This window comes from Platalea leucorodia (assembly GCF_965183815.1).
Source record: "Platalea leucorodia genome assembly, chromosome: 4".
NCBI classification, from domain to species: domain Eukaryota; kingdom Metazoa; phylum Chordata; class Aves; order Pelecaniformes; family Threskiornithidae; genus Platalea; species Platalea leucorodia.
In genome coordinates, this window is record NC_138826.1 from 68,483,420 (window position 1) to 68,506,436 (window position 23,017).

A 23,017-nucleotide genomic window follows, 5' to 3' on the forward strand; every position below is an offset into this window, starting at 1 on the left:
GATGAAGTTTCAGATAAAAACAAAAAATCATTATACTCATTATTTCCCCAACAGAATTATTTTCTGCTCCCCAAGGAACAGCTGTTTTCAGACTAGATTAGCATCACTCTACTGCTGACCCTTCAGATTAAAGTTTCAGAGCAGCAGCTTCTCAAGTTCTACATGATTTACCATCTGTATTTTTGTTGTTGTTGCCAATAATTGAAGGGTCTGGAGCACAGGTCTTATGAGGAGCGGCTGAGGGAGCTGGGGTTGTTTAGTTTGGAGAAGAGGAAGCTGAGGGGGACCTTATCGCTCTCTACAACTACCTGAAAGGAGGTTGTAGCGAGGTGGGGGTTGGTCTCTTCTCCCAGGTAGCAAGCAACAGGACAAGAGGAAACGGCCTCAAGTTGTGCCAGGGGAGATTTAGATCAAATATTAGGAAAAATTTCTTCACGGAGAGAGTGGTTAGGCATTGGGACAGGCTGCCCAGGGAAGTGGTACAATCACAGTCCCTGGAAGTATTCAAAAAACGTGTGGATGTGGTGCTTAGGGACATGGTTTAGAGGTGGACCAGGCAGTTAGGTTAACAGGTTGGACTCACTGATCTCAGAGGTCCTTTCCAACCTTAATGATTCTATGATCATCTTGAGTGCAGAATAACACTGAGCAAACCACTGATTCCTGTTCAACATTAGTCATGAGAAGGATCTTCTGCCTGATTCTCCATACATCCACGTCACACAGAGAGCCATCAAAGAAAGGTGTTGAGCTGAGAGCAGTACATCTTAACTGGGGGAATTCGAGACTATGGGCCATGTTCTTTGCTGCTGTTATGTCTCCAAGGACCATCAGCTTATGTCCAGCAGAGGATATTGTCCCATATACTCGGGGGAAGAGGTCAAGTGATCCTCTCTCTCTTGCTCAGCTGGCAGGAGCAGGATCCAAGCCACTGACCAGCGATACTATTGCATGAAATAAAGCCCCAGGGTAGGCTGTACTCCATGACATTAGTTTTGAAATTTACTCCACCACCATCAATCACAACAAGAATGTATCATCATAACAGACAACTTGTAAAGCAATTGCAAGAGTGTCTTTATTTTCTGTGTAGCTAAGCACAGACACTAGGAGATGTAGTAGGTTACCCAAGGCTACTGCAGTGCCAGATATGGAAGCCAGGTGGTTTCATGGCCACATTAGGGCTTTCTGCCTCCCTTTGCAAGATTTTCCTTAGGACTGGAGAATGCAGGGGGCACCTCCTCCCAGCTCATTAAGGTGACTGACCTGCGTTTCACTTCAGTGCTTCATGATAATCCTCTGAGCGTGAGGTACTTTACTTAACAGTGACTCTGTCCCCATGTCTGTCCAACTCCACTATCCTGGACTGTGCTGATACAGCTCACCTGTCAGTGAGGTCCATCTGGATTAGATCTGGGTCCTCAGTCCCAGACAGCAAGGACCTTCACCTGCAGTGGTTCTTTCCGTACTGAGCATCCTTCAAAATCCTTTGCCAGTAGTGTTTTCAGACCTTTTTCATCTTCTTTTCATCCCCTGCTCTTCTTCTCGGTCTTTGCTTCTTGGCCCAGTTTTGCAGGCTGCCACCACCAAGGGTGTTTATTTTGGTGCTAATTGCTATGCATATTGCACCAGCATCAGTGAAAGCTGGGCACTGTTCAGTATCAACAATGTCTGTTGGTTGCATTTGATATGAGTGATGCCCATGCTGTTTTCATGGCTACTGTTGCCTTCTCCCAACGTTTGGCTGCTCTGCCAACCAGAGGTGTCTGCAGTGTTTCATTGGGGAGACTCTGGAAGTCAAATCAAAGAAGGAAAACTGTAGCCAGTAGTGTTATCTAGCTCTGAGTGTGAGTTGCCAGTATGGCAGGAAATAACTTCCAACTAGCCTTTCCTCTGTGCTCTTTCTTAACTTCATTCACTCCAGCGAAAAAGCGTGCGCAACCCATCAGGCATCAGCTTAAGCCCTTCTGGTGAAGGGACACAGTGCTGGGCAAGAGCAAAAGAAAAACTCCATCCCTGGGACTAGGTTGGCTGTTGTTGCTCTGTGAGATAGGAACAACTCATAAAAATATCTCCATTTCCATTCTGTACCCCTGAAATTTGGCTTACACTTCCCTTCACTCCTGTATCTTGTTTGAGAGATCCATATTCTCCTGGGAAGATACCAGCTCTCCAAGGGCAAGACTGAAATATGCAATGTTTAATGCAATATGGGTAGAGCAGTAAAGACTCTTCTTCTGGTTGTGAGTTTTGTTCTTTTTTAATGCAACACCACTAAAAGCAATGGGCCTATACCCATCAGGGATTAGTGCCCCAGAAACTTAGGCAAGAGCAGAAAGAAAGTAATTAACCAGTAAACTGAAAGTAAGCAAAACAGATAAAGCTCTTTCAGCTTCCTGACTCCCTCCAAAGAGATCCTGCCATGTTTATTCAGTATTTTACACTGCAATGGTTAAAATTTGCTAGCTGACTTGTTAAAAACCTCTAGCTAGCATTTCCACGCAGTTGCTAGCACAGTGGGCAACGACGTCCCTTACACAGAGAAGCAACAACTTTTGTACTGAGAGAGAATAGGAAGACAAGGCAAAACCTACACCCACAGGAGAAAATTAAGTGGAACAAAGTGTCATATACAGAAGGGTGAAGTTGGACCCTGCCCAGCTGCCGCCAGAGGAGCAGGAAAGCAGAACCACGGTTGGGCTACGCGCCACACAGAGGGAAGGAGAGACTGTGACAAGCACGGCAAGAAACCTGGCAAGGTCCTGAAAAGCCCCATGTGCCCAGCATCACCCACCCAGAGCGCCAGCCAGCAGAGGGCAATGCCAGTCCACCTACACATTGCTTCACTCGCAAAAGCAATTGGGGTTGCCCTGTCCGCCGGCCTGTGTCCACACACTGTCTGAAAACTGTGAATTAAATAGGATATTTCTTGTTTGCAGACTTGTGACACTCTAGTCCTGATTGTGCTCTTACTTTCAAAGATATGGCCCTAAACAGCTCTATGTGCCAGGGTGTGGGGAAACCAGGACCTGTAAGGCACCTGTCCGACCCATTCAATACAGACACTTTTTTTTTTTCTTATCAGTCTTGCAGCCTGTGCAATTGGCTTTCCTGAATCACTTGCTATGCACAATGGTCTGAGTTATTATTCACCAGCTTTCAGCTCTGGGGCAGGTAAATGATAAGCAGGTTTGTGCTGCATGATTTCTCTGTATTTTTAGAGTATGCCTGGTTAAGCCTTTGGCACTGGACTGTGCAGCTTGACATCATTAGTGCCTTCAGAGAGATGCCAAGCAGAACTGCAGTCTAGCCTAACAGGGTGCAGGACAGAGGTGGGTGCTAACTTATTCACCTAGCAGCTACAGTCCTGGGTCATTCTTTCAGACTATTGCCTCTCCCATCACTTGTTTCCAAAAGTAAAGCAGTCAAGTTTTGAAGTGTTGCAAGAGTTTTCATGCATTAAATGATAATAAAAACCTGCCTGCCTATGACCATAAACTTCAGGTCATGGAAATACAGACTGGTTTGTGTAGTGACAGGAACAGAACACAGCTAAGAGAGATGAGGGCAGGAGGGCTGGTGTGCTGGGAGGGCACATGGAAGAGCAGGAGAGTGCCTGGGCTTGCTGGACTCCCAGAAAGGGTTGGGACTGAGGTGCCAACAGAGAAGCAATTCAGGCAGGTGGCTCAGGCAGAGCAGGGCTGTGACGGGTGGATGGTTGCAGGAATTTCTCTATGGGTTGGATGAATTTGAATAGCCTTCACAGAGGCTATGCACTACTGTGAAGAGCCTGGCTTCATCTTCTTTATAACCTCCTTCTAGATACAAGGGGGCTGTGGTTATGTCCCCCTGAATCCTTCCCTTCTCCAGACTGACCAAGCCCAGCTTCCTCATCTGCTCCTCCCAGAGCAAGAGCTCCAGTCCCTAATCAGTTTGAGGGCCCTCCTCTGAACTCACTCCAGTTTGTCAACGTCTGGGCCCAAAACTGGATGCAGTATTTCAGATGTGGCTTCATGAGTGCTATGCAGAGTGGGCTAATCCCTTCCCTTGACCTTGCTGGCTGTCCTGCTGTTGATACAGCCCGGGAGGCTGGCGGCCATCCCTGCTGCCAAGGTTGTTGCTGGTTCACATTCAGCTCACTGCTCACCAGGGCCCCCAGGGTCTTTTCAGCAGAGCTACTCCCCAGGCAGGCAGTCCCAGCCTGGGTGGTTGCGCTGGGCTCTTCCTTCCCAGCTGCAACACTTGGCCCTTGTTCTTGTTGAATATCGTAAAGTTTTTGTTAGCCCATGCCCTCAGCCTGTCTAGGTCATGCTGGATGGCTGTCCTGCCCACATTGTATCGACCTGCCCAGCTGCCATCACCAGCTTTGTGTCACTAGTGAACATGATGAATATGCACCTTATCACCTCCTCCAAGTCAACGATAAAGATGTTAAACAGGGCAGTGCCAGGAAAGACCCCTGCATTACTCCACTTGTTTCTGGCCTCCAGGTGAAGTGCAATCCATTAACCACTTCATTGCACCAGCCTCTCAATAGAGGCTGCACACAGGAACAGGGACTTCCTACCCCCAGGTGCCTGGTGAGGATGCAGGACAAGCCCCTTACCAGTTTCCTTCCTCTGATTTCCTTACCTTTCTCCCCAGTCTCTTCTGTACAGCAAAGAGAAAGCAACCAGGCTGAAGGAACTTAATGATCCATTGGTGAAGCCTGTTTTTTTTTCTTTTTTCTGTAGAACAGCCTAGAGATGATACCATTTAGGAACCTTAACCCATTTGAAATATGGATTTTGGTATAACTGAAGCATTTCAGCTGGGTTATTTTTTGTTGTTTTTTTACATTTTTGTTTCTTTTTTTTGGGGGGGTGGGGTGGAGGGCGGAGTTACTGCCACATTTACAAGCCAGTTAACCTCAACCGACTTCAGATAACTCAGCTCTAAAATGGGCTAAGCCCCTTTCCTGCAGGGCTCTACAGACATGGAAGATGGACGTTCAGGGGACACCAAGTATTACAGCCTTTGGTGTAGGGCACCCAGCCACAACCTTCTTATCTTGATCCCACCTTCCAAACTCCACAGTTGGGATAGGTACAGAAATGAAAATACAAAGGCATCTCATTCATCTATGGAAACCGGTCCCACAGTACTGCCATCCTGGCAGCCAGCAGACTGCTGCTTCCTCGTTTGCCCTCAAAGAACTAGAAAATTTTGCATGGCAGCTTTACCTCAAAAGGAGGGATCCAGTCACACATTTCTCACTTCATCTTAATACCTGCACATATATAGCCCTACACCTTTCTCTGCTAGTCAAAGTCAAGCAGAGATGTGACACAGGCTGAAATATTTTCCTTTCCAGTAACCAAATGCTCCAGCTCCTGCGCCTCTAGCTTTGCAACAGCTTGTAAAGCAAACTGCACCGAATGCTAGAATCAGCAGTAAAATCCCATCTGATTATTTTTTTTCCCCAGGAACAGCTGGGTTAAAAATCTTTGACTAACGAGTTTTCACTGCCATACTAATCACTTTTCTTAATCAAATCAATGAACCATCCAATTTAAATCTGTTTCTCATGAAACAAACATTTCACAAAGATTCAGGTGTGATAAATAACCACCAAACTCGAGACACCGAGCTGAAAGGGGCCCCCAGCTCATGATTCCTGCCTTTCCTGACAGCCGGAGACATGAAGGGAGCAGTCACCCAGCTCAGGGTGAGGGCTGTGACTGCTCCTTGCTGTGCTGGGAAGGGCAGATAAACTGCCAGGGCTCTGATGTATGTTGTTATAGCTGAGGGGAGTAGGTGTAGTGCTGCAGCAGAAGGACTTTTACAAGCTCCAGCTGAAAATTAAACATCCTGTTGTTATTTTAAGGGACATTTAAAGTTAAAGTCTTATGCCTCACGCTTAACTGGAATGAGCAGAGCTCGTGGATTGTTTCCATTGCTCAGAACAAACCTGTCCTCTCCGCAGGGGGAACACCACAAAATTAAGCCAGACCATGCATAGGCAGACATTCCTATAGCAAGGCAATTCTCTGTCAGAGAAGAAAGCTCTCATCCATAAACCGCTTCAACGTACAGTACCAAACACCCCTGCTATGCTGGAAAGCAAAAGCACGATGATGCTGCGTTAACAGGTTCACTGCATGGGGACATAGTGACACAGATTTATGCCTCTGCTCCCTCCCTTTGGAGTAACCCTAAGGAAACCACTGAGCCTCAATGAAAGAGCCCAAGATTCCCCATACTCTGCCAGCCCGCAGCACCTCAAAGAGACATTGTGCAAAAATTATCTCTGTGAGGGTAGTAACACACAGAGAGCAAGGAGGCATTTGCCCTGGCAGTTCTTCTCTCCACGCTTGAAGTGTCCTGTGGTTTGCAGGCTTCTGGCCTACCTATATGAAAGCACACAGACTCACTACCTGAAGAGCCACTGCATAATGGAAAAATACAAAGAGAAGTGAAGAAAGGCTGAAGGCAGTGTCACTAAAACAAGAACTGAGCTCCAAGGGGGAATGTTACTTAAGGCTTGAGAACGGGAAGTGTTGGGTTTTTTTGGGGTTTTTTTGTTGTTTTTTTTTAAACTTAGTAGATAAATAAATAAATGCTGTCATTATGAAGTGACATTTCTGGTCCTTGAAATCTGTCTCTGCTGTTTGATGGAGCAGTGTGGCAGCCTTCTGAGCTGTGGTGCTTATTCCCCTATCAAAGTCATTTTGGAACCAAGCTGAGTGATACATGTTAGTGGAGCATCTCATGTTTGCTTTCTTTTAGCTGAGCTGTTGAAGACTGAGTTTCCTTCCAGAAGCCTCTGAAGACATCAGTATGGGACCACCTGGTTTGATGCCCAGAGACACAAAGAACGAAACTTCTTGAGCCACATAGGATTTCTCAGCAAAGGACTGGTGGCAAGACTAAAGTGTAAAGGATCCCCTCAGGCTTGGGCCACAGGAAAACAAACATGCAGTCGCTGGGTGCCTTGCGACTCAGCTGACATACAACATGTTGTGACTAGGGCCTACGCGCTCTTACAGGAGACTACCACACATCCAACATCCACGCCCCCTGAGATACAGCCACAGCGAGCAACCTGCAAAGTGCTGCTGAAAAACCCAACCTGCCTTAACATGGACAACTCCTGAAGTCCTTGAAACTAACGTTTCATGCATGCCAGGAGGCAACTACCCTATTTAGGGAAATATGACATTAATAAAAAAATTAGTTACAGGATATTAAACTCACCAAGTTGCTGTTATCAAATACATAAGGCAAACAACATTCTGGGTAATTAAGAGACATCTATGATGAGCCTGCAATCTGAATAAGGGGTTTGCCTGTGAGTCTCCGAACGTTGCTTTGTTCCTTAAAGCTTCCTAATGGCTTGTCCAGGTAACCATAATGGACAAGCCTGACTTTACAAACTTCCCCTGGATTATTACAAAACATCAGATCTGATTTTTTTTACCACAAACCTAAGTAAAGGTTTCCCACTTGATGCAAACATTGCTCAAGCTGAGCAGGTAATGAGCAGGTATGCGGGTGTGCACATGTGCTCCCCCCAACACTGAGAAAGAGTTTAATCAGCTGAAGAAGAGACAAGGACTTGGGTCTCCCTAGGAGCTGTGCTGAGACAAACAGGGTGGTAACAGGTAGGCTGCTCCATGAAAACAACATGAAAAAGCATTTCTCAGCAAGAAATACATGGGAGTCCCCAAGTGAAAGAATAATCCAAGGGCATGATAAAGGAAAGGCAACTGTATATGGATGTCTCACACTTGCCTATGCAGTTCAGCAAAGAAGAACAATTGCTTCTAAGAACTGTTGTTATGCCCTGAAGCAGAGGATGAATTGAACCCATTGGAGTTGTTCATCCTTCTCCCTCGTGGACACTTCAAAATACTGGCTTTTGTTTAAAAAAATGTGTACAGCACTTATAATTGGAAAATTAACCTTCAAAATCAGAACCCAGCATAAATGAAGATGCTGTATCAGCAAAAACCTGAAAGGAGAGCTCTGAGAGGTTGTTGCCATTTACCACATGAAACTGCCAGCTCTGGAACCAAACTGGGGGGTGAAGGTCAGCAAAATGATATTTCTCTCCTGGTATACAAAGGCTGTTTAGTGACCAGATGATGCTACAAGTTTTACCACAGGCAGTGAACTTGCTATGAATATGCTATACTTTTATGTTCAAATACAAAATTACCAAGACTAAAGTTTTCAGAATCTCCCAGTGCCTGGGCTATGAAATCCAAATTTTGACATGTGAATTAGATTTTGATTTTTCTTTTCCCCACAGACACTGGGTACCTTACAGCTACATTGACTATACTAGGGCATGTGATTTACACTACTGTCATGCAAGAGTTATTCTTGAGGTATAATTTTAGCAGGAGGAGAAAGGAGGGAAATTGTAGACTGTGCTTTTGTATGATATACAAGGAAGTGAAGAAATGGTAGCGTGATTTGGTCTGTGGAAACCTAAGACAGAAAGTCAGGTGGCAAACTAGGGAGATAGATAACCCTCTTTTATGTCATTTTAAATGGCTAAATCTGTGGCAGAACTCTCATCAACATCCCCAGCCTAACACCTGGCTCTTGAGCTGCAGAACATACCCTGAGGCAGCAAACACACACATATCCCACATCTGTCCATATGATCCAGTCACTAGCTAACTCTTCTTTTAAAGCAGCTTGAAGGTAAATGTGGTTACACAAAGACCACCGGGAATCACGCGAAGAGCCTGGAGGAGAGCTGCTACAGAAGTGGGTAATGTCCCATCAGTACTTCAGTCTTGGGAACGCAACTTGCCCCCTTTTGACGAAACATAATTTCTGACCCCAGGGTAAACATATTGTAATCCACCCTACTGCATCTGTCCTGGAGCGTTAATATTTGACATAAATCCTAAAGGAAGCTCTGTTCTTTATTACTGATTTGTCAGAGGTGGATGGATAGGAAGGTTCGTGGGTAATATGGAAATCGCATAGGCAGAGGATCCCTTCTGGGAGCCTGATTATTGAAAATCAGCTGCTATTTACACAGTTAATGCCATTCACTTCTTGCACCTGCTCAACCATTCATTCCCCAGTGCAAGCCAGCTTTGCCCTGCTGCAGAGTCCGGGAATTTAAGGGAGTTACACCTGCAGGTTTTCTCTTTCTCTCCAATGATTGCAGAGTTCAGCTTATAAAACTCCCACTTGTACATTTCCAGCCCTTTATCTTCCTTTTCTGTGAATTCTTTTTCTATCCATTTATATGTATATATATTTTTCCAAGTATTTATGTTTCTGATAATGAATCCAAAAGCTCTCTAACTTTTGTTGGACTCCCAGTGTGTTCCTGCACCACTCAAAACCTGATTCTGTAACTGACCGAAAAACAAGAAATTCAGCTAGCTTCCCAACTTACAGAAGTTTTTGTTCATATTCTAGTCAGTCTTTGAGAGAGGCTCCATACCTTACATCCAGGGACATCCTGTTCTTTATGATGTCCCTACAAATATAAATTCTGTGCTGACATCCCTGGTAAACACACTTTTATAGTAGACTCTACTTTTAATTTTGGTTAAAAAAAAAACCCAAAAACAAACCACAAAGGATTACACACCTGACCTGTCTTCCCACTTTTGCCGCCATTGCCTTTCTTGATAATGAAGTTCTGCAGAGAAGCCTCAGGCCACAGAGTAGCCAGGAAGGAGGGAGAGACCTGTAGTCCTATGGTTTTACTTATTAGTGCTAATGGACGTACCAGCTGTAAGTGAGATTATGGGAAGTGCAATTGCAGATCTGAGCACCTGAAAAAACTATCATCAGCAAGGGTTAACTGATAGAAAAGTGAAGGCTTCTGGTTTTTGCATAGTTTTTCTATTACCAAGAGAAGGGCTCCCATGTAATGGAAAATACATGCATCCTCCTAGCAGATAAAGCATTTGCAATACAAACCTGTTGGCTGGGTTTGCTTCTGTGGTGGTGGTGAGGTGTCATTCATCATAGTGTATCCATCTGCTTCTTGTCTTACTTAAAGACGAACTGAATGAACACCTCCCATCTGCCAAAGTCTTGTCTTTGATTACAGAAAGACAACAGCAGGAAGTAGGTCAAGGTCAAGCAAAGCAGATGATAAACATACGAGTAACTCTGAGCGGATAATGACTCACCTGTCTTCAGTGGGAACAGCCTTGTACTAATGTGTCTGATTGAAGCAGGGTTGGAGGAATAAACCAGATTAAAGGGAATGACAATGCAAAATTAAAAAGTAACAAAAAGCTTAAAGATGAAAACAAAACAGTCCATGACCTCTCTTTTTGTTTCCATCTGAAGAAACAACAGCCAGTATGCTCCTGAAACCAGCGTATGTGAAGTCAGACACTGGAAAGGAATTGAGAGGATTATTTCACAATTTTATTGCACAACTGAAAATTAACCCCTTTTTTAAATATTTACAAGCCATTTATTTTGCACACACAATCTAAACAGCATTTTTCCCGATAAAATTGTCACCTAGAAAACTTACACACGGACTGAAGCATACATGTAAACCAAGTGGTTTGTGTTAAATGGAAGTTGCCTCAGCCTAGCCCTGGAGGGGGAGGCGCTTGCGAAATGCGGCAGCAGAACGAAAAAAGACACATTTTTCGTTTCTCTTTCCTGAAATGTTACTTAAGCATCTTTCCCCAACCCAGGGATAGAAACAAATGAGTTCAGTATTAGTTCAAGCAGAAGGCCCGCCAGTCAGGTAATGTACTGACAGGGTGGTGAGTTGAAGATTCAAAACCCTTCAGTGTCACAAGCCTTGCAAGAAAATGACAAGCCTTGTTTCATGCATGGTTCACCTTAAAGGTCGCGATATCCCAGGTTTCCCCTGGAGAATGTAGAATCACCTTGGTCATGACAGAAAAGGAATGAGATTTGACTCATAAGAGAGACACATGAAAGGCTGCTGCTGCTGTTGTTTTTTTCCCCTTCTTTCTCATGGATTTCTTACCTGGCTGACACATTGCAAATGCTGCCACTGCTCTCGGCAGAGCTACACAGTGATAACACAGTGCAACAAACATTGCATAACTTAACCAGCAATGCTGGGGGTAATATTTTAACCATCATTATGAAGCCCACAGCTTTGTGCTAAAAACGAGTGCTTTCCTGGCTGTTAGCACAAGCTGTCTGTCACAACACATATCACAATCTCTGGAGTCCACAAATCACCCCCCTCCTGTGGCTGATATGCCCACATGTTTTCCATCATATAGATTGTTGTTTTCAAGTTTGTCAGCTAATATTGAGCACACGGCCTTGTAGCACTTACTGCTTAGCTTCCAGGGGATTTTGACACCTGCAATCTTAAATGAGTAGGTGGTAAGCTCTAAAACTGATGCTCACTGGTCCAGATTTGTCCCATGTTACTTTGGGCAGGTGTACACCTAAGGCACCTGTGTGGGGACCATCAGCACCGTAACCTTTTCTGCTGGGCAGAGAGCAAAGGGCGATGTAGGGCTTAGGTGAACAGAAATGCCCTCTGCAGAAGTCCCACTCACTCCATTGACTATCAAAGGAAACTAAGGGGACCAGCTCCAACATCATGGGTCTCAGACAGCTGCCAAGTTGCATGGGATGAATCTGGGCCTGAATGCTTCCATCTGGGCACCTAAAAACCTAGGGATTCTGGCATTGCAAGGTACATTTGGTATTTAGATCACTTTGATGCTACCTTTCTTCAGGTTTTGGACCCTCTGCTATAGGGTGGAAAAACAGAGTAAGTGATGCCAGCATGATCTATAGTGAGTTTGGAAGAAAAGGGAGTGTTTATAGACTTGTTACGCTAGTTAGTGCTTGCCCATTGGGAACCATGCTAATGGGAGATGGCTTTGTGAAAGGCAATTCAAGTGTATAGGAAAAGCAAAACCTAAGGCCTCAGACCAAATGATCTGTGTCAAGTCTTCTAAAGTCATTGTTTCTTCCAGAGCCACACACAGTCACCATAACCATCTTACGCATGGCTACCAAGTTGTAGTAATGTGTCAGGTCCTAAGCAACCTGATCTTGTTTTGGCATTATTAAAGGCCTAAGTCCCTTTCTCTCCCTCAGCAGCCCAAGTATTTGTTTTTCTCTTATTTTTACAATGAGTTCTTGCTGGTTTAAGGGAGCCAGCAATGGAGAGATGTCTTTTTCTATGTAATAGTCATAACCCGACCTCGACACTGTGGAAAGTGTCTATACTGTCGTTGAAATATCTGCCAACATCTGCCTAAGGCTGGTATAAACATGGATTTAGGTGTGCAGCAGACTGGGAATGTGAAGAAAAAGGGCAAAACCCTAGAATGGGCTGGCTGAGGAAGGATCCTGAAATTGAGCCCTACAAAAATTGTAGCAAATTTGTAAATTGTAGAAACTTGTGCTAAAACTTACTCTTTGAGTAGGTTACTTATCTTTATAAATGCTGCTGATTTCATCCCCAGTGGATTACTTGCAATGACTCTCTTGCTCTCAAAACAATATTTTTCTGGAAGATATATGGGTGTAGTGGACAGAAAAGTTTGAACAATATGAATATGTTAAAAATAAAACAAAACATAGTGGTCCCATTCTTACAGCTTCAAATTGATGAATTTTTCTCTCAGGTGTAGGCTTGAAGATTAAAATTGGAAAAAACACCTGCAGAATAAATTTGTGTGGAGGCCCCGGTGCCATGCCAGAACCACAGTGTGTTGATATTGCTTTAGAAATGAACTCACGCAGTGGTGTAGCACAAGCCAGTGGTCTTTCATACTGGAAGAGACATTACTAAGATAGAAATAAAACCTGTGATAGCACAAAGCAAAGAAAATCCTCCATGCTCTGTACTGAAATGGTGGTGAGGACATCCCAATGACCCCTCAGTTCTATTCTTCACCCCCAGACAATGCTGTAATATTTGCAAGTCTGATCTATGGGGAAGAAAACTGTATAGGGCTAAGAAAATAGTTTTGCAAACTGTTCGTTTCACATATGAAAACAGAAATGAAAGCAACAAAAATTTTAACATATTTGGGTCTTGGGGGATCTGATTCAGGGAGTTGTTTTTATTACATGCACTTGTTTTGCTCTGTGAAGTGTAATCAGAAAGAAGATGATGGTGTCTGTGTTCTCTGCTTTCATGACAAAAGCTGGCAGGTTAACCTGGTGGATATTTTGTATTGATGAGTCTCCATGAATCCTTGTGGGCCCTTACAGAACGCATTGCTTTTTTTGGATTGCCTTTGCTGTTCTTTGAATACACCCTAACCGTGAAAAGTAAAAGATGTAAACTCTCCATGAGCCATGTGAACCCGTATAGCAATATTCATTGATGTTATGGACAGAAAGCATCATTTTGTTCATCTGTCTGTTCTGTTATCAACACAGACAGCAGAAGCTTACCACCCAGCCTCAACACTGAGTCTCAGGCCAGCTGGATTAATTGGTGCTAATATAATTAGTAAACTCTGGGCAAGGTGTCGAGGGAAAATACACACATCTCTTGTCCTCATTCTGAATCAGCAAACTGCTGAGTCCCATCTCTACCTAACCCAAGGGGCCTCTGTCACTCACGGCGAGTATATATCTAAAATGCAGAAAAGCTCAGCAAAGTCTATCAGAATAATAGATTTCATACTGAACTCACTATTGCCGTTTAAAAAAAATTCAAAGCAGACAGTGGTGTGGCTTCCTTCCTGCTGCCAGTAGTTAGTTCTGACTGGATGAAGAGTTCACGGATCAATCAGCACTGGATAGCTTTTCCTTTCCTTATAGCATCGCTGGAGAGCACCGCTGGAGCAACAGATCCACAGGCAGATCAAAAGAAGAAATTCTGTGAACCTTGCTAACTCCAGCTTTGCCCCAACCATTGACCCCAGTGCTGACAATTCAAAAAAGGCTGAGTAGTCAGACTCCTACTGTTATCAAGCTGCTGTTTTCTTTTTTTTTTTCTTCTTTTCTTATGAGCACCAAAAGAATAATGTGGGAATCCAAGGAATTGAAACAAATTAAACATCTTTGAGCTGAGAATGGTTTAATCTCAGTGCTGACTTTCATGACTTTTACAACCTACAGAATTTACTACAGGTGGGCCACATTGGCCAGTGTTGGATAAGAAATGCCACAGATCCAGAATGAGCTTAGTCCAAGCCCCAGATCCCACGAACAGATCTTCTGAGGGACCTCAGAATGCTTTTGCCTTTCTCATTCCTCTGGAAATTTGGCTACTTAAAACAACCCCCCCTCCCAGTTATTTACTCCATCTTTTCACTGCTTTCCTGATAGATTGTGCTGATAGCCTTTAGAGTGCTCCCAAAGGGGGAGCAGACATGCTTGGACAGAACTGGGATTCATCACTCTCGCATGTTCAGCTCTCAGCATTCATAGGTTGGGGGTGAGTGCTACAAGGCCTCTGAGTGTGTAATTTCCATCAGCTCCGTAGGATCCCTCCACACAAGAAAAGCCTGTAGAATGGAACTGCAGGCATTCTACTCAGAAAGCCTGAGAGCACGGGGGATAATTGATTTTCCTAAATCACAGTTTAAACCTATCCTTTGGAAAAAAAGTCTGGCTTTGCTCAGAATCAAGGCAGCTAACACATCATGAAAAGCTCAATGAGAGCAAAAGTAGAAAGAAGTATCGCCCAGCTGCTTCATTCCCCGAGTACCATCCACTCTGTGCACAGAATGAAAGAGGAATGCTCTAAAAGAAAAACCCCACAAATGATTGTGTAGAGACTATGTCCTATTACATATGTACCAGGGGACAGAAAGAAGGTGTATGAGCAAACCACCAGCTCCACGAGCAACTTGAAATTTCAGATCCTCTAACTTTCACATGACTGATTTTGCAGCCTTACCAGGAGTCTTGTGATGTAATGGTTAATGTTGAAAATTCACACATCCATTGTCTGAGAATTATGTTGCTGTAATACTGAGGAATAGGCTTAGCTTGGCTGGAATTACTTGGCCTCACATAAGGAGGGGATCTCTTCTCAAATATATTTGGTGAGAGTGATGTCTACAAGCCTGAGTGGAGAATTATCCCCGGGTCAGAACTATTCTTTTGGATTGCAATCTTCTATCTCATGGCAATGGACCATGGAGCTCAAATGAAGCTTTTGTCACCTGCACAGTGACTTCCCATGAATCCATGTTGCAGAGGTTTAGGACATTTTAACCCTACAGAAACAGTAATTAGCTGGGAGACAGGAAGCTGTTCTCATCCTATGGGGGAAACTATAGCACAGAATGACTGGAAAGATACTAAGCTCTTAGCCTGAGTTTCAGATCTTTTCATCCTAACACCCTCAATGAGCTAACACTTGCATTGCAGTACCCATCAACATGCCTGGACAAATACATTCATATGATCCATCACACAAATAAATATTTGGCTGGCTTTCTAATTCCCAGGTTATTTTTTCAACTGATCATAACAATTCTACTCTGCAGTGCAAACAAACCCCAAATCCCAAGTATTCATAAGAGGAAAATGTTCCAGCCAACTGACACGTACATAGATCTTTTTGAAATTCTCAAGGACTCTGTGTCTTGTTTTGGGAATGTATAACTACTGATGAAAACAAATTCCTGTAAAAGCAAGGTATTTCTAAATCCTAGCTTGTATGCATTTCCTGAGCCATAATTTGCTGTGCACAGCCAGCAGCTTTTCCAAACTTAATTTTATATTGTGAACCAAAGTAACAATCTTCAAACAATCCCCAATTCACCTAAGTGTTTGGATGTAAACATACTGTCTAAATATGCATTATGAATTACTATGGTAAAAATGACTTCATTTAGCTATCAGTGCTTCTGCATTTTCAATACTGCAGTGGAAATGCTAGGTTATTGGCTGTCATTGTCTACTAGTGACTTATTTATTCCAGTCTCACTTACTGGAGTTGCAGAAACTTAGCTGCTTTCTTTTCCTAAAATTGAAATATTTTTTGAGCTAACAATGATACATTCTTTTTTGTTTTGCACTCCCACCATCTAAAATATTAGACCTTGCTGAAGTTCATAAATAATGATGCTCACCCCACTTGCTGAGCTTGCTGTGTTCTCCTGTTGCTGCACTGAAACGTGAGGAACGCCCGTACAGTATCTGGCAGAGCACGAAGGAATGTCCTGTGCAATGCCTAAGAGTAATATCTCTGCTGATTTGCCAGGACTCCCAGTGCTGCTGGTCATTAATCTTTCTCAGCCAAAAACAGATGGGGCTATTAGGCAGGCTGGAGTAATGGGGGAAAGTGGCACGATGCAGAAGGAAATGCATTATCTTCTGGATAGAATTGCATGTAAAAATGAGGACATTAAAAATGTATTTTTCATATTTAATTGGACGATGTATGATTATACCTACCAGAAAATAATGTGCAATGTGTTTTGTGCAGGGCATTTATAAAACTGTTCAGCTGTGCTAGGACCTTATTTTCCCCTGCAGAGAGAAACAGTAGCTACAATTCTGACAAGGTTTTTGTGCTTTTCCCTCTAACACACGGCTTACTCTGCTGCAAAAGCTACTGCAAATAACACTACAAAGTGCCTCCACTTGTCGCAGTAAAAGGAAAACGCAATTTATGATTTGCATACAAACCACATGAAGCCTACCAGGTAAAAATCAGTCCTTTAGGAATAATGTGAGCATATCTGATACTCAGTCTAACAAAAGTGATGGAACTGCAGGTACAGCTGCTAATTCCTTTATGTCACCGAGTCCAAGATGATGATTACAAATAGAATAAAAATTGCAAATTATGAAGTGGAACCTGATTGCTCACATAGGAAACTAGCAAGGCTATAATGAATTACTGAAAGCAGGATTTGGAAAAAAATCTGATAAATACTAAGGACTATTTGGGATAAACAAAGACATTTTCTAGGCCTGCCCGGTAGGCAAATGGTAGGTGACCCTTAGCCAGACAATGACAGGATGGAAACTACAGCCAAACATTTGAAGGTGTGACAACAGAGAGAAATCATGGAACATATTAGAGGGTTACAATTAAATAAAGGCAAATGCTTTGCCCCAAACTTAAACTTGCAAAGCCTGTTATATCAAAGGGAGAAGCATGAAAACCAGAATAAGAGGATTGGGTGTCAGCCAGCAGATTATTATTTGGGACAATAATTATGTCTGAAATGTGGTGAGATGTCAGGAGGTGCTGGGAAATACACAGTTCAGGCTCTGGTGCTGGAAGGGGCTTAGGGGACTGAGAAGTTTGCAGCGACTCACATGTGTCAATGTTATGGAGTGGAGGGGAAAAGGGAGACACAGAACAAAACATGTCAAGATAATACCCCAAATTAGAAGAACGAAAGAATTTTGTAGGATTTTATTTCTGACCCCTTGACTAGGAAAAGGTTAGCATTTAGGAAGGTTAAAGAAGAAAATACAAACCCCCAAAACCTAGGAGGGTGATATTTGACATAAAAATGTGAAAACAAAAAACCCTTTTTCCTTTCAAAGAAAGAATCAGTAGCCCTAAATAAAAAGAAAAGACTAACTGAAATCCTCAGATTAAAAATGGAAAGGGCTTATAAATAGCCATGGAGTATGGTATTCCCTTAGATAAATGGAAGACAAGGACAAGGAAATGCTGGTATGACTAAACTGGAAATTTTAGAAGTTATTCAGGCCAAATAGGAAACCTTCAGAGAATGGAAATCAAAACTTTGTAAAGCTGAAAGCAGGGTATGTAATAGTTAAGATTAAGTTTGAGCAAGCTAAGAGGGAATTTGAAGAGCAAATAGTAGGAAGTTAAAAATGAACACACACATTTGGTCAGTACACCAAAAGCAAAAGACCGGAGATAACCAGTAGGCCACCCCAAACAATAAGTAGAAGAAACAATTAAAGACAATAAGGACATTGCCAAGAATCTAAATGATTTATTTGCATCAGTCTTCACCAGAGAGGGTGCTGGAGTGATATCTAAATGAGAGACTCGCACTTTCCAAATATCAAAGATAAGGAGAGGTCATAGACTGAAGACTCAAGAGAGAAGTTGGTGGAACAAATCAATAAATCAAAGGCATTAAGTCACCAGGTTTATCTGATATTTCTTGAAGACTTCAGGAGAAAACTGAGAATTAAGTAACAAAGTTGCTAGCAAATACCTACTACAGCAGAGGACTGGAAGACAGTGTTATAACTGAGTTGGGGATTGTTGTTGTTGTTCTTGTTGGTTTTTTCACGGTGTTGGAGGAGCCCTGGCAGTTACAGACAGATATGTAATCCTAATTTGCTATCACGTAAATTGGCTGAAATGTGTTAAAAACACCCAAGCCCCACACCTCCCAAATTATGAAGTGCATAGACAAACATGACATGACAAGTACAAGTCAGTACAGCGTCTATAAGGGAAAAAAAAAGGGGCTCTCTGAACCTGCTACCAATATTTGAGCTGGTTACACCAGCCAGCACACCTAAGCCTACCCAGGACGTCCCATGACTCGCTGTAGAGACAGACAAGTAGCAACCGATTACCTCCCTGCTCCCCCATCCGCATCTCATGACCACTGAGGAGAGAATAATGTTCATGTTGATAATGGCACACCCAAACAATGTCAGGTCTGTCCTACAGCTTAAGCTGCTGCAGGGCGATCCAGTCCATCTTTGGGCAACATTGTTAAGCCAAGGAGAAACACCTATCTAGAAATTAAAGTTTTTAATACACATGAAACATAATGGTGGCCACACTGAAGCTCTGACTGGGGATTTTATGTAGGTACAACCAGTGTTAGCCTCTCTTAGGATCAGCTTTTGATATCTTTCTGCACATTAGCTAATCAACAGGTCTCTGTGCTGCAGGGTTCTTCTCATTCTCAAAATGCACAGTGACCCGGGCCGTTAATGGTGAGTAATACGGGACTTGGGGAATTAAGATTTTTTTTTTTTTTTTTTTTTAAATATATCTTAGCCAGGACTGAGCACTCATTTCACTTCTTCCCAGCTCTTCTCAGCTTTTTGTATAAATCTTTACATAAAGCCATTAAGAACAGAAGAAAAGCACTTTGGAAAATTACGCAGTGATGTATTCTTATGCAGCCAACACTCCCAGGGGAAAAAGTGAAAATTACACATAGCCTCCCGCCCCTTTTTATTTCTTGTCAAAGACGTTGCCTTTTTTGGCTTTTCTTATATATACACAGCATGATGAACTGATATTTGTAGTTTAAATGTCTGGTTTAACCGCATGGTTTCCACTGTAACAGAAAGCTCTCACGAAATGTCAGGTTAGAAATAAAACCAAGCTCTAGAGGGATGAGGTGAGGAGAAAAGTAGAAGGTCCAGTGGCTGAAAAACAAAATGGAAAAAAAGTGAGAAGAATGCAATGTAGATCCATTTCCCAATTCAGGCAGTGGTATTGGTACCTGTGGTTGTATGGGGATCTGGGGTAGGGAGACAGATGCATTTCTCACTGAGTTTTTTCTGCTTTCTCTATTAACATTGCAACAGAAATTACAAATAGCCCTGCAAGGGGTAGTGCATTAAACCTCATCTCTTCATCCCATGTAAACACAACATTAATACTGAAGAATAAAGAAAATGGTAAAAAGTCCAGTGTCTTGTTTTCTGCATTTTGCTTGTTAGGTTTCCTGTCCGCCCTCCAGCATACTCCTGTGTGTACCGAAGTTGTGAACTCGACCAGCCCGCGTTCAAGCAAACACTCACACTCAGATTCCCAACACATTCTTTTCTCCCCCGCGAATGGGGAGTTTATTCCTAACAGTTCTGCTCCTTTTAATTATAAACTCCTTTAACGAAGTAGTTCTGAGACCTTGCAGCAGGCAGCAGGAGAGCACCAAGGCTACTAGTTGCCATGTTTATAATCCCTGTTCAGCAAAGTCCACTTAAAGCCCAAGGCCCAATGCCTTCACGGATGGGCATGCACTGAAATGAGCCTACAAATCAATATCCCCCCACACAACGTGCCTTGTAGGCAAAATCCAATTCTTGCCTAAAAAAGATAAAGAGTTACAGCCAGGCCCTTTATTTTACGAGACACACATGAACAAGTTGCTCTGGTGAAAACAGACCTTACACTGAAACGTTTTGTTCACTTTCTGGCAGAGCTACTGATCGTCTTTACTGGACCACCAGAATTGAAGATGGGAAAGAAACACAAGGGAGACATTTCCTTGTCAAGGAAAGGAGCAGCATTTAGGACTGGGGAAAAGGCAGGGTGGGGTATAGGGGATTTTCCTGATAAAACAACTAATTTGAGAATAAAAGACCAACCAATATCATGTATACACCTAAACCAGTAACACACCTTCTCTGGAGTGCAGTATTGTATAAGCGTCCCCTTCATTTTCAAGGCTAATTCAGACCTTTGGCTCATCCTGCATTAACAAGGTCATCCATGTTAACAGGGCCCCTGTGAAAGTTCACAGGTGAAAGTTCCCTTTTAGAGTAGTGCAGATTTGAAATTCACAGGACAGCGACCCGAAGATCTTCCTTTACAGATAAAAAGCATGTCAAATTATTAAATAGCAACATGAAATCCTATATTCTGAAGGTCTGTCTTTGCTCTGCAGTTAGGAGAGCAGTGTGCGTTCCCAGCCCCTGCCCAGTCCCCACCTCCGGCGGCACTGCGGGCCGCCCCTCTCACTGACTCCTCGCAAGTGCTAAAGCTGAAAGGCCTGGGGTAGTCGGGGAAGGGACGAATGAGCATAGTCCGAAGACATGTCACTTCAAATTTCTACTGTTAGAACTGCCGGGTATGATATAAAAACAGAAAGTATTTCTCAGTTCGAGGTTTGAAGACCAGGCCCCAAACGTTGAGTGGCTCCTCCCTCCGGTGTCCTCGTTTCCTGCACACGGGCTCCACTGTGCTAGCTGTTGTTCTCTGCCGTGAGATATTTGAGGGCTGCAAAGCCATAGTGGCGGGACATATCCTGCTGGAACTCCTCCTTCAGGGTCTTAAGACAGATGCGGTATTGCTTGTTGGAGCGAAACTTGGTGATGTCAAAGCTGGGGGCATGCGGCATGTGGATCATGTAGGCGTTGGGCAGCACCGTGAACTCGTACTCCTGGGGGAGAAAGACACCGGCTGTGAGGGTGTTCCCAACCCTCTGGCAATGCATCTCTCCCGTACCTGCACAGTCAAACATGCTCCATCATGTAACAGTGCAGTGTGGGGCTCAGAAACAACAAACCCATACAGATGTGTCAAATAAGCCACCTTTTTTTAAAGCTGCTTTTTCTTGGTTTTATGGAAGATCTACTTTCTCTTTTAAAATGTTTTTCTCCATGTAAGCTAAATGATGGGGAAACAGTACAAAAGGCATGCCTGAAGCCATGTCTGCAGCACAGATTTTGCAGTAGTGTGCTTGCAACCAGCACAGCTGTGACTGCACACAGCATGAGTCTCAAGTCTCCATGCAAAAGCATGTTTTTGTCCCTACGATTTATCATGTTTGGGATGCTGGAATAAGCTATATTTATAAAGGCATCCATTGCACTATATACATTGCTTTGCCTGTATTCTAAGATACTTACAGCGAGAAATCTGTCCAAAACTATTTATAAACCTGAAAAGAGGGGAGAATATGATATTTTACAGGTGATGTGTGAAAATGGACCTACTAATTCCATATGCTTTGAGAAGGTTTTATGCAATTTAAGTTCTCCTTCAAAAAGTATGCAATAATGGTTTAATTCCCCCCCTCCTCTAAAACTACTTCACTAATTCTCTAAATTTGGATCCGACCAAGTTCTTTGACAATTTTTGTTGTTAAAAATGATGGTTCATTTAAGTCTCAATTACTCCTGTTAGATTTTTTTCAATTTTTATAATTAAATATATGATCATCAGAGCAAAGCTAGACAAAGATTGATTCTTAGATAAGCTGAAAGTTCACTAGTGTAGGATGTGCAAGAACCAGGTATCTGCTCCTGCAAGGAACTTAGCAGAAAAGGGATGTGAACCTCAGTATTCTGTAGCCAAGCAAAGTACCCTAACCGCTAGGACACTACCTCTTTTTCTATATGGAATTTCAGAAAGTTCTGAGTTGTATGGGATGCAAATGACAAAGAAACTTTGAAGTCTCCACAGGCAAATTTCCTATTGTCCTCACACAGTTTCTATTTACAACTGTTGCTGTATTGACTCATTAGCCACCTCTGCATAAGACACTGGGCAGGGAAGCAACAGCCACAGAGCATGCTGGCTTTAAAAGAAATGGTGTACAACTTCCCCTGGCTTGCAAAGTCCAGTCACTTGCAGATTTAGGAGTCTGTACAGAGACACAGAGTATCTGTAGCACAGAGGCAGAGTACTCCAAGATACTTTATTAGGGAAAGAGATTTACGGGAGAGAACACAGTTGTGCTAATAAACATGAGTGTTTCACCTATAAATCTTTCTTCACCTAACAAAATATGATCAACCCAGAAAAGACTGAAAGCTGCTGGGTTGTGATGCTACCAGAAATCAAGTGTTTGAGCAACACAGCCCAAAATGAAGCCAAAACAAAATGGAAAAAAGTGAGCAGAATGCAATGTGGATCCATTTCCCAACTCAGGCAGTGGTATTGGTGAGCCCAAAGTGTAGCTAAGGCTGCAGTGCCTTCCCAGAGACCCCTATGAAACAGTAGCATGTGTTGGACAGCTAGGTGCAGATGCAGCTGTATGGCTGCTCCTTTCTCATTATGGGAATGCCTGTTCCCTGCCAGAGAGTGCTAAAGTGGTAAATCTTTATGCCAAATTACAATGCTGTCATATATGGGAATGGACCCATCTGAGCTTCTGTTTGGGATGACAAATGTACAGCAAGAGCAAAATAATCTGATGCTTACAGGCAGAACTCATTTAGCTGGAAGAGGCTTAGAACTAATGGGGAACCAAACACAAAAACAAAGGCTGGCATGATGGAATGAGGAGAGCTGATAAACTACAAACTACAAAACATGTCTCTACAGGACCTTAAAACTAAAGGCTGAAGCTGCAGAGGAAGATGCATCCCCCTCATACAATCTTTTCTTTGTTCTCTGTTTGCATCTCAAGTCTGAAATCCT

The 23,017-nt window shown here is 43.1% G+C and overlaps 1 protein-coding gene across 3 annotated transcripts in view; it reads right to left on the reverse strand.

Moving 5' to 3' along the window:
- Positions 1-20,758: 20,758 nt before the first annotated feature.
- Positions 20,759-23,017, reverse strand: part of LARGE1 (LARGE xylosyl- and glucuronyltransferase 1) — a gene marked incomplete at its 5' end in the record, with an annotated part of 198,380 nt that continues 196,121 nt past the window's right edge. For all 3 annotated transcript variants that reach the window (XM_082311169.1, XM_082311170.1, XM_082311168.1), the window contains one exon: positions 20,759-21,032. In XM_082311169.1, the coding sequence (XP_082167295.1) occupies positions 20,835-21,032 (198 nt within the window). In that variant the 3' untranslated portion in view covers positions 20,759-20,834. The remainder of the gene's footprint in view (positions 21,033-23,017) is intronic.